Source organism: Phyllostomus discolor, chromosome 9 (assembly GCF_004126475.2).
Source record: "Phyllostomus discolor isolate MPI-MPIP mPhyDis1 chromosome 9, mPhyDis1.pri.v3, whole genome shotgun sequence".
In the NCBI taxonomy this organism is placed as follows: Eukaryota; Metazoa; Chordata; class Mammalia; order Chiroptera; family Phyllostomidae; genus Phyllostomus; species Phyllostomus discolor.
This window is the reverse complement of record NC_040911.2, coordinates 104,576,276-104,587,945: the sequence shown is the minus strand read 5'-3', so window position 1 is coordinate 104,587,945 and position 11,670 is coordinate 104,576,276. Positions and strand designations below refer to the sequence as shown.

General features: G+C 71.0%; 1 protein-coding gene across 1 annotated transcript; it reads left to right on the top strand.

The window, feature by feature from the left end:
* Positions 1–7,120: 7,120 nt before the first annotated feature.
* On the top strand, positions 7,121–11,169 carry HRH3 (histamine receptor H3). Its single transcript, XM_028524917.2, has 3 exons — positions 7,121–7,730; positions 8,728–8,894; positions 9,772–11,169. The coding sequence occupies exons 1-3, from the start codon at positions 7,466–7,468 to the stop codon at positions 10,669–10,671; spliced, it is 1,332 nt and encodes a 443-aa protein (XP_028380718.1). The 5' UTR covers positions 7,121–7,465; the 3' UTR covers positions 10,672–11,169.
* The last annotated feature ends 501 nt before the right edge of the window (positions 11,170–11,670 follow it).

Genomic DNA, 11,670 nt, shown 5'->3' with positions numbered 1-11,670 from the left:
GCCCCTGCCCAGGGAAGGCAGTCTGTCCCGAGGGCCTGGCCCGGCACACAGGGGGGTCTCAGGGGGGTACTGTCCAGGGCACCTAGCCTGGCACCTCCAGTCACTCCCTGGCTTCGGTAACAATGGGACCTTCCCGGCTCCTAGCCCAGCTGCACGTAGTAGGTGCTCAATAAGCTGCCAGAAGTGGGTGGGCCCGTCTGTTCTGGGCAGGTGGCCTGGGGTGGGGATGAAGCTGGCAGCCTGACCCAACCCAGGCTCCGCAGCTCGCTGAGAGAAAACCCGTGTGAGCCTCAGTTTCTCCGAGGAGCCCATGGGGGTGCGAGGACGTGGGAGAGGCCCCCTGTGACAAACGGCTGGTGCTCTGCCCAAACCCTCCTGTGGGGACCCCCGCCCCCAGGCTGACCTCACCTGGAGCTGCAGAGATGGGGGCACGGGACCGGCACCTGAGACAACAGTGCCTCAGCCTGACTCAGGGCCGAGAGCTTTGGGATGTCAGCCTCAGGTGCCACAGGAGGGCACAGCTGCCTGAGCAGGGAGCAGGCAGAGCCGAGGGCTGACAGACACGGTCTCTGGGGAGAGGCTTGGGGCTCCTGGATCCAGCCATGCCTGAAGGAGGTGCACCACCAATGTGCTGTCAGGTTCATGCCTGTGGAGCCACGGTTTCCATGCCCGTTTCTCCACACACGAGGAGGACAGCCACCTGTCTGGACAGGCCTCTGGACCCCTCCTCTCCCCATCAGGGAGCCCCAGGCTGGGACCACCCTCCAGCTGGGGCACAGATGAGCCTCCCAAGGACAGACTACATGAAGCCCTGGGCGTTGGCCCCAGGTGGCTTGTGAGCCCAGGAAGGAAAAGAGCCCCTAGGGAACCTCAGCACTTCTCGCAGGGGCGTTCCCAGCTGTGCAGGAGTCCGCCGAGCACCCTTGGAAAAGACGAGAAGATTGTGCAATGCCAGGAAAAGGGGGGCCCACACTGAGGTCTGGCGGGGGTGTGGGGGGAGGGCAGGGGGTCCTGCAGGAGTGGCAGGCACGCCTTTACCCCGGGCCCCACCCACCGTGACAGTGTGGAAGGCGGGGCTCTGGTCTGGGGCTCAGGGCCGGGACTGCACCGTCCTTAGTCAACGCCGGGTCTGCGCTTCCTGCTCCTGGCCTTGGTCTCCAGTGGCCTGCCTGCGGGGGGGGGGAGACCCGGGGGCGCAAAGCCACTTGGCCAGGCAGGTTCTGAACAACCCAACCCGCCTCCTAAGCAGAGCCCCCGCAAGACCGGGGTACCCCAGCCCTGCCGCCCTTCCACCTGAGGAGCTCCCCCGCCCACCTTGGCCTCTGGCCCCGCCCAGCCAGGGGGCTGCCTGGGAGAGTCAGCGTGTTTCTAGCTGAGATTCGGGCCCAGACCGGGTGGGGAGGGGCCTGACTCTGGAGCCGTCGCAGACCTCTGCCCTGGCCCAGGGGCTGGCCCCGCAGTCAGGGCACCGGGGAGGGGCGGGGCCTTTTTCTGATCTGACCTGTCCCCACAGAGAGAGGGGGGCACACGTGCCAGCTCCCTCCAGGAGCCCTCACCCTGCTCCGAGTCAGAAACACGCCCACCGAGACACACAGCCAGGCCCACGCTCCACATACAGGGGTCACGTACAGACACGCACACACACACACACACACACACACACACAGACCACAACACGCCCCCCTCCTGGGGGTTGCCCAGCCCCCTCCTTCCTCCCTCAGGGCCTCGGGAGACGCCTCCATTAGCTGGGTCCCGCACCCTGCACACGGAGGCAGCAGCTCACCCGTCATCGCCCTGACAGGCACAGGCTCCCCGGGGGGCCGCCGCGTCCCCAGGGTGGCGAGGAGTCGGCAGAGGGGGGCTGGGGCTCGGCTCTGTCTCCCGCGAGGAGGCAGCTCCCGTGTGGGCCCCTCCTTGCAGCCCCTGCAACCCCCCCCTCCCTGCAAGGCTCCCTCTGGAGGAAGCGGGGCCCAGGGCGCCACGCGGGGACGTCGGCCCGGGGGATGGGGCCGCACACACACAGCACACACGTGTTCCCACACACGGGGCCCTGGAGACCAGGGGTGACCCGAGGGCTTCTGAGAGGGGAGGGGCTCGGGGGGCCTTGGGGCAGGCGCCAGGTGGGGCTGAGCCTGTGAGGCCGGGGTGGGGCTGTGGGCCTGGGGCCTGCGGAAGGACCAGGTCAGCTCAGCAGCGCTGTCATCAGGGCCACCCCACCCGGTCACCGCAGGAGGGCCGGGCTCAGGACCGGAGGCCGCGGGAAGGTCAGGCTGGGACGGCGGGTCCCTGCCCTGTGGCGGGGGGTGGCTCTGTGGGCAGAGCAGGGGCATGCTCCGGGGGGACAGGACCCCCAAGGGCAGCCAGCAGTGGGCCAGGGGCCGGCCAAGTGTGCAGACCGAAGAATGGCTTTGCCCCCCTCCCCCGACCAAGGCCTCGGACAGGGAACATCAGGCTCCCGGCGGGGGGGGGGGGGGTCTCCCACAGAGCTCTCGGCACCCAGGCCGTCGGCCCTGGGACCGTGCCGGCCCCCTCAGCTCTGCCACAGAGCCGGATTTTGGGAAGGGCAGAGCCCCCTCCCGGAACCCCCGGGATCAGCTGCTGGGGACCACTAGGACTCACCCTGCCTGACGCCCCTCCTCTCTGTGCTTCCTGTGCCCTCCACAAAAATGGTTCAGATGACCTTGACCCCCGACCCCCGACCCACACTGCTGGAAGCTCAGGCAGCGCCACCAGGGTTGTTCCAGCTTGGCTGACGGGCTCGCTCTGGGGTGCTGGTGGCGGCGCCCCCTCCTGCTGGGGGGTGGAGGAGAGGGTGGGAGCCGCAGGGAGACCGCCCGAGGGCCATCCTGCCAGGAATGGAGAGGACACCGGGGAGCATGGATGGGAGGAAGGGCTGTTTTCCGAGCCCCTGGATGCAGCCGTGTCTGAAGCCCTCCCCCCGCCCTGGGTTTTCCCCGATTCGGGCAATAAACACGCCACCGCAGCAACTGTGCCCGGGCTCTCCTGTCCTCCCCCTCCTCGGGGCCTCCTGGCCCCGGGCCCGAGGCAGGACGGGGGCCTCACCCCTGAAGGCAGGGTCATCAGACTTTCATGCCAGAGCAGTGGCCTCCGTGCTGATCACGCTCTGTGCCTGAGCGCCTCCGGCTGCGCTGAAGCTCAGAATGTCACAGGAGAAAAAAAAAAGACAAGGAACTAAAAAAGGGGAAATCGGCCTCTCTGAGCCGAAACGCGCCTGCAGGAGACAGCAAGCGCTGCTTGCTCCAGAGGGCCACAGCGCTGGCCTTGGCCGCAGCGGGCAGGACAGCCACCGGCGGCTGGCCTCGGCCACCGGCTCCCTCATCAGTCCTCATTAGCGGGCCGTGTCCCCACGCACAGGGCAGAGCTCTCTCGGGGACAGCGCCAGGCCTGCTGTGGCCGGGGAAGAAAGGATCCTCTAGCACAGGGAGGGAGTGCGGGCAGAGCCTGCTGCCCCGTGACAGCGCCAGCCCCAGGGGACGTGGGGACAGCGCCCTGCCGGCCTGAGGCTGGCGACCCCGACCCTGTCTGCAGCCCCAAGCTGCTCTGGCCCCAGACCCAGAAGGAGGCGGCAGGCCACTGCCGGGCCAGGCTCTGACCGCGGGGCCGGGCCCCGACAGCCTCCTCTCCGGCCGCCCCCTCGGCACCGAGCGCCACGCTCTCCACCAAGGGCACCTCCACCCCCCCCCCCCCGCCCCGGCTGCCCCCACAGGCCCCCAGCGCCACTCTCCTGGGCGTAGGAGCCAAGACCCCACAGCCAGCCAGGACCCCTGTCTCTCTCTCACACCCCTCACGAGTCAGCTTCAAAAGAAACCCCCCACGGCCCCGTCGGTGGGAATGTCGTCCCGTCCACCAAAGGGTTGGGGGTTCGATCCCCGGCTGGGGCGCGTGTGGGAGGCACCCTATCGATGTTTCTCTCTCACGTCAATGTTTCTCTCCCCTTCTCCCTTCCTCTCTCTCAAAGCGAGAGAGAGAGACACCCAGGACCTGGCCAGACGGGTACCCTGTCTGCACAGCACGCCTCCGGTGCCCTGGGCTCTGTCCCCGGCCCGGGGGACCCTGCAGGGGTGTCTCTCCCCTGGGGCGTTTGCAGAAGAGGGGGCCAAACGGGTGATGCTTGTCCCCTCCCCCTCTGCTCGCCGGCGACACCTCAGCAGTCGCCTCTGCCGGGCAGCGGTCCTGCAGGTCTGAGCTCCAGTTACCGTTCCTCTGGGGCTGGGGGGCTGCACGGTCCCACCACAGTGCCCGTCGCTTGGGGACACCACTCGAGGAGGGGCCCTGAATTCTGTGTGTGTGCCCAGGCCCCGCCTCCTCCTCCTGCAGATGGGGACGGTCAGCCCCAGAGAACCAGCTCCTCCTGCCTGCAGCTCCCGGCCGAGCGGCTTAGCCACCCTGCATACCGCAGCAGGAGCTGAGTGCGCGGAGACCCCCGTGGGCCCTCGTGGGGGGGGACCTCTACCCTGCAGAGCCCGGAGGGGCCGAGGCACAATTTCCACAGTGGGTCCCCTCCAGGGGGCCCGTGGGACCCGGCCAGCTCCCCCCCCGGGGCCCTGGATGCTCAGGGTCTTCTTGCCGGAGACGCCGTGCTGTGCGGTAGGACGCATCCCGCAGGGCGGCCCCCACCTCTGCTGCTGTGCCCTCGGGAGCCCCTTCCTGTGTCCCGGGGGGGTGAGCCGCTCCAAGGGGAGGCAGAGGGCCACACCACCAGTGCGTCCTTGTCTGGGAAGCGGGCCCCGGGCTGCAGCGGACCCCACACCTGTGGGCCAGGCCCCCTCGAGCCCCCGGATGAACAGGGTGGGGGTGGGGGACGGGCAAGCCCACTCCTGAGCAGGTACGTGAGGGCTGTCCAGTCCCACAGGGCCGGACCTGGCCGCCTTGCCACCAGGCAGTGGTTGCTTCTCCTGCAAGATGTGCCACATGGGGGGCCCCCAGCAGGTCTGTGTGGCTCTCAGGGTGGACACTCAGAGGTGCCCCAGAACCCAGAGAGGTTCTCACCAGGGTCCCTTCAGGAGCCAGTCCCGCCCACTGGGAGGAGGTGTCCCTCACCTCTGCTCCAGCGCAGCAGCAAGCCCCAAAGGCCCCGTCACCAGGACCTGTGAGCCCCCCGCACCCACACGGCAGGCTCTCCCGAAGGGGGGGCCGCACAGCACATGGGCCCATGCCCGGCCTTGTGCCCCCTCCCCCCAGCGCCTGGCGCCTGCACGTGCACTACCTGGGACCGTGTGCCAGGGCCACTCCCTCAGAGATGGCAGGTGCTCGGTGGTTGGCTCGGGGGACCCTCAGAGGGACGGACGAATGGGTGGACGGTCACCCCGTGGGTGGGCGAGCTCGCTCCTCGGGGCAGGCTGCAGGCTCTGGCTTGGCTGACTGGCTGGGGGCGGGGGGTGAGCGGGGCGTTCGCCCAGCACCCTCCTTGATGGGCTGGGCATGTCGCTCTGGGGGGCACGGGCGCAGCCCAGGCTGGCCAGGGCCGGCCTCAGGGAGGAGCAGGGCCGGGTGGGGTCCCGCCTTCAGGGATCGGGAGACAGGGAGCAGCCCAGGTGCAGGGGCTCGGGGAGGCTTCACGGCAGGAGCCCTGGGTCTCCCCTGGGTCTCGCAGAGCACACGAGAGCACGTCTTCACCTCGACTGGAGTAGGTGTCCAGTCCTGGCGTGGCGCTGCCCAGCCGTCACACTGTGGCGTGTGTGGTGGGCCAGCAGCTGGGGGAGCCGGTAAGGGGAGCAGGCCCTGCTGGTGGGCAGGAGGGGCACAGCCAGGTCCTCACAGAGAGGGGGTTCCGGGGGGGCACGCTGGAGCTTCCCCGCGGAGCCCCGGCACAGGCCGCAGGAAGAGATGGAACAGTGGGTCCCCTCCCTGCAGCCAGCCCAGCCCCCACTCCCCAAAGTTTCTGAAGCACGTCTGGGGGTGGAGGGGTGATCCCGCAGGACCCGAAACCGGCGGGAGCACAGGAGTGCGGCGCGGTGTGGACCAGCGCCCCCGCCTCGGTGTCCCAGCCCCCTGCCCACACGCAGACACGCCCACCGCTGCGTCCCTGAGGCCCCGGCGGACCGCGGCGGCACGGGCTCGGGCACGGAGAGTCCCTGCTTCCCTCCCCCTCCGACGCTGTTCCCTTCGCCGTCGCTGCCTGATGCGCGTGCCTGACTGCCGTTGTGATCCCCCAGACTGACGCTCACTGGCTGTTTCCCTGGTCTGTGGGTGTCCGCGTGCGTCTGTTTGTGGGCGTGTCTGTCTGTCTGGCTGTGTCTGCCGCGGAGTCTGTCCTTGACCCTGTCGGTCTGAACGTGCCTGGGGGGAGGGGCGCTGCCTTTCTTAGCGTCTCCTCCCCCATCCGTCTCCGCAGGCGCTAACGCAGCGACAGACGCCGCCTGGCTGCGCCCTAGCGCACTGACCTCGTCTGTCCACGCAGCCGTGACCACGCCACCGCGCTGTCCGCTGGGGGAGCCTGTACCTGGGCTCCGAGCTGCTGGCCGCTGCCCCCTCAACGCGGGGCCCCCGTCTGCGCCCCGGTGGGGTGGGCGCAATCCCCTCCCAGCGGGGTCTGCTGGCCCCTCGGCTTTCCTTATGTAACTCCACATTTGTCTGCGCCTTGTGGGTCACCCTGGACTCTGTGCCGGGCCTTGCCCGCGGGAAGACTCAAACCCAGAGTCCCACGCACATGGGGAGCGGAGCGCACCGGCCAGGGCGCAGGCCCTGGAAGACCCCTCCCCCCTTCTCTTAAAGACCTTTCTTCCCTCAGACCCGCTTGACCCGAGAACGAAGGAGGGTCCGGCGCGCAGGGGCCCCTGAGCGCGGGTGCTTTCCCCACCCCCACTCCGGGTCCCCACAGTCGCCCCGGCTGCCGCCAGCCCCAGGTCCCCGGGGCCGAGAGGGCACGGGCCGGGCCGAGCGCCTCAGAGATCGAACCCTGTGCGCACGGGTCGGCCGACAGCACGAGAGCCCCCAGCCCCGCCCCGCCGCTCCCGCCGGGTTCCCAGCCTGCAGCGGAGCGCACCCGGGCTGGGCTCCGGCGGCCGGTGGGCACGCGGCGCTGTCCGTGGTGCTGCCGGCGCCGGGAGGGGCGGGGGCGGGGCGGGGGCGGGGCGAGGGCTGCAGCCAATGGCCGGGGCGCTGCGCGGGGCTGGGCGGGCTGGGCGCGGGGCGCTCCTGGCAGCGCGCTGCGCTGGGGCGCACAGGCGCTCCGGCAGTGGATTGGGCTCCACCTCTGCTCCTACCCCGCTTCTGCTGCAGCGGTCGTGCCGCTGGCCCCACTCGGCTCGGAATCCGCCCGTCCCCTCGGCGCCGACCGCCCCGGCCTAGGCGCCCGCGGACCATGCGCCGGGCACCCCTTGGGGAACCCGGCCCAGCCGAAAGCCCGCAAACGCCAGGCTCCCGGCCCGGGGCCCCTCCCGGCCGGCCGGTCGGCGGTCCGCACCCTGCCCCGCGCCCCGGCGCCGCTTGAGCCGGCGGGGCCATGGAGCGCACGCCACCCGACGGGCCGCTGAACGCGTCGGGGGCACTGGCTGAAGAAGCGGCGGCGGCGGCGGCCGCGGCGGCGGCAGGGACGCGCGGCTTCTCCGCCGCCTGGACCGCCGTGCTGGCCGCGCTCATGGCGCTGCTCATTGTGGCCACGGTGCTGGGCAACGCGCTGGTCATGCTCGCCTTCGTGGCCGACTCGAGCCTCCGCACCCAGAACAACTTCTTTCTGCTCAACCTCGCCATCTCCGACTTCCTCGTGGGTGAGTCCCTCAACCCCCGCCGAGTCCTTGAGCTCCCGGCCCGCTCAGGGAAGCGGGAACTGGAGCGCCGAACTAGGGTGCCTTTTGCTAGGGCACACGCCCCTGTGGGGGGCCCGGCCTGGGGAGGGCGCGCACGGGACTGCTGGGGAGGTGGGCGCGGGCAAGGGGCCTTGCCTCCCTGCCGCGACGTTAAGGGGGCTGGGGCGTGACGCCCCTGGGGAAGGGGCCGGAGCAGGCGGCTGCCGGGGGAGGCGCAAGGCACGGCGGCCTCGGGTGCAGCGCTGGCTCCTGCAGGAGCCAGACAAAGGCTGTGGCGGACTCGGGATGGGCGGAGGGGGCTGGGGTGAGGTTTGGCGGAGTGGACACGGAATGGGGGGGAGCCGCGTTGGGGGAGGGGGCCGTGGGAAAGGCAGGGGTGGGGGTGGGGAGAGGCTCCCAGGAGCGCGCTCTCACGTGTCCGAGCTGCTGCCGGCTGGGAGGCGGGGCACCCGCCGTGGGGGCTGGAGCGCCAGACACCTGTTGGGGCTGCGAGGAGGAGCAGCGTCTGCCCGGCGCTCCAGGCGGGGCTCGGCCGCGGCCAAGTGCCCTGCGAGCCAGGAGAACGGCTTTCCTGCTTTCTGAGCTGCCCAGGGAAGGCTGTCGGAAATCAGGATGGGGTCCGGCATCCGGCTGGCCAGAGGAGACGGGGAAAATTCTCCTCCCTCCTCCCTCTGGGGATGGGAGGGCTGGGCGGAAGGAGGCCTAGGAAGCCCGGAATGCAGGATCAGAGGCTCACTGTACCCGGGGGCCCCCAGGTCCCCGCAGCGGCTTCCCTCCCACCCCCAACCCCAGGGGGCGCTAGCGGAGCTGGGGGCCGGGCAGAGGCGCAAGGCCAGCTCCAGGGTGGAGGGGGTGCCTAGGAGACGGGGTGGAGGGGGTGGGTGAGGCGGGCTTGTGGCGACGGCGGGTCCCCCCGCCTCTGCAGTGCACGGCCCAGCACGGCCCCGCTCGCCCACAGGAGCCTTCTGCATCCCCCTGTATGTGCCCTACGTGCTGACCGGGCGCTGGCCCTTCAGCCGGGGCCTCTGCAAGCTGTGGCTGGTGGTGGACTACCTGCTGTGCACCTCCTCCGTGTTCAACGTCGTGCTCATCAGCTACGACCGCTTCCTGTCCGTCACCCGCGCCGTGAGTCCGGGCTCGGGGGGCTGTGCTTGCGCCCCGGGGGGCAGGGGTCCGCCATGGCCCCTGGAGGCACGTGGCAGGGGGCAGCCGCTTCTGGGTGGTGGGCACACACAGCCGGGTGAGCCTGGTCCCCGCCGGCCTCACACCCGGCACGCCGGACAGTCTGTACGGCCACCTGCCCGCTCAGCGGCCACGCGCTGCCCGGAGGCTGGTCCCGGCACAGGTGGAGGCGGCGGCTGGACCCGGCACCCGATGTTCCTCTCCCGGGCAGGCCCCGAGTCCCGGCAGCTGAGGGCGGGCCTGGGCCAGAGGCCCCTGGAGGCACGACCCCTTGTGTGTGTTTCTGGGTGTCTCCGTGTGTCTGTGCGTCTGTGTGTGCCTGTGAGCTCTGAGGAAGACAGACATTGGGGTTCCTGGCTCTGCAGGTTCCCAGGGGCCGGGGCCCTGGGCCGCCAGGCCGTCTGGCGTCGCTGCCATGCGGGTGGGCCATTGGCAGCGCTGGGGCGGGGGTCCTCGCTGAGCCATCAGGAAAGAAAGTGGGGACAGTGGCAGGACCACTGAGAGGGTTAACGTGAAGCGGTATCCGAGAGGCATCGCACACAGAGCCCAGGGTCCTGTGGGTGCTCAGGAGAAAGGGAGGACGACACCCACCTTTGGGGAGGTCGCAGCGGGGGGGGGGCAGCAAACGCCCCCAGAACCTGGCTGTGGGACCGTGTGACAGGCACCGGCCAGCCCAGGGCTCTGTGGGGGAGGGCAAGGGCGGGGGCAGAAAGGAGAGGAAGCCGGGCGACCCCCGTCCTGCAGTCCCGCTGCGGCCGGCGGCAGCCAGCCAGCCGGCTGGGCTCGGCCCCGGCCCTCCTGACCGCGCGTCCCGCCGCAGGTCTCCTACCGGGCGCAGCAGGGCGACACGCGGCGGGCGGTGTGGAAGATGGTGCTGGTGTGGGTGCTGGCCTTCCTGCTGTACGGGCCGGCCATCCTGAGCTGGGAGCACCTGTCGGGCCGCAGCGCCATCCCCGAGGGCCAGTGCTACGCGGAGTTCTTCTACAACTGGTACTTCCTCATCACGGCCTCCACGCTCGAGTTCTTCACGCCCTTCCTCAGCGTCACCTTCTTCAACCTCAGCATCTACCTGAACATCCAGCGACGCACCCGCGAGCGGCTGGACGGGGCGGCCGGGCCGGAGCCCCCGCCCGAGGCCCAGCCCTCGCCGCCCGCCACCGCCGCCGCCCGCGGGTGCTGGGGCTGCTGGCGGAAGGGGCGGGGGGAGGCCGTGCCCCTGCACAGGTGCGGGGCGGGGGCGGCGGGGGAGGCGGCCCCGGGGGGCAGCGGCGGGGGCACGGTGGGCTCGCCCACGTCCAGCTCGGGCAGCTCCTCGCGGGGCGCGGAGCGGCCCCGCTCGCTCCAGCGGGGCTCCAAGCCATCGGCGTCCTCGGCGTCGCTGGAGAAGCGCGTGAAGATGGTGTCCCAGGGCGTCACCCAGCGCTTCCGGCTGTCCCGGGACAAGAAGGTGGCCAAGTCGCTGGCCGTCATCGTGAGCATCTTCGGGCTCTGCTGGGCCCCGTACACGCTGCTGATGATCATCCGGGCCGCCTGCCACGGCCGCTGCGTGCCCGACTACTGGTACGAGGCGTCCTTCTGGCTGCTGTGGGCCAACTCGGCGGTGAACCCCGTGCTCTACCCGCTGTGCCACTACAGCTTCCGCCGCGCCTTCACCAAGCTGCTGTGCCCCCACCGGCTCAAGGCGCAGCCCCACAGCTCCCTGGAGCACGGCTGGAAGTGAGCCGGCTCGCCGCGGCCCGGGTTCCCGGGCGGCCGCCTGCCGGGTGGGAGCCGCCCCTCGTCTGTGGCCACGCTGCGCGCCGTGGGGGCCTCTCCCGGACCACCCGCCCGCAGGGGAGGCGGCCTGGTGGGTGGGCCGAGCTCGCTGCCTGAACTGGAATGGGGTGGCCGGTCCTGCCCCCCGAGTCCGAGGTCCACCCCAGGAGGGTCTCAGCCACCATGTCCACCCCCAGACAGTGATGGCCAGTGGTGTCCACCCTTTGCACAACTGCTGCTTGGCGTTCTTCCCAAAGCAAATGCTTGGTGTGTGCTCCGGGCTTCCTGACCCTGCGGTCGGCCCCTCGTGGGCCCACCGCCCCCCCCACACACACTGCACACACCTGGGCGCACCGGTGCACCCTGCCCGCCCGCTCCCCACGAGCCCGGGCCGCCCCCTGCTGCCAGCCGCCCCCTGCTTCCGTCCGGGCCCGGGCCGTCCAGCCCTCTCTCCCGCGGCACCCACCGCCCCGGAGAGCCGCCGGCCCCCCGGGACGCACTGCCGCTTTCTGTGCTCCGCGCCGGGTGCCTCGGGAAGACAGAGACGGGGAAAACACATCTGTGAACTCGCTGTTCCTTGGATGTTTAATCAGGGGAGACGAGATTGCAGAGCAGCTCCGGGCAGGATTGGCAGGTGTGGGCTCCCACGCCCTCGCGCCTCCGGCTCGTTTCCGGCGGGGCCGCGCCAGCTGCGCCCGCCCCCTGCCCCCGGCTGGTGGCTCGGGGGGCGTCCGGGCTGGACGCCTGCCGGGCAGCTCCGCCAGCGTGTCCTGGGGCTGGCGGTCCGAGGGCCAGCCCCCAGCCCTGCCCCGGGGTCCTGAGGCCAGTGGGGTGGTCAGAGGGGACCAGAGCTGGGGTGCTGAGTGGGGGGGCACTTCCCCGCGTCTCCTGCACCCGTGGGCGCCCTGCATGCCCCGCCTCCCCTGTGCCCGCTGCGCTGGCCCTGCAGGCCCTGAGGCCCTCA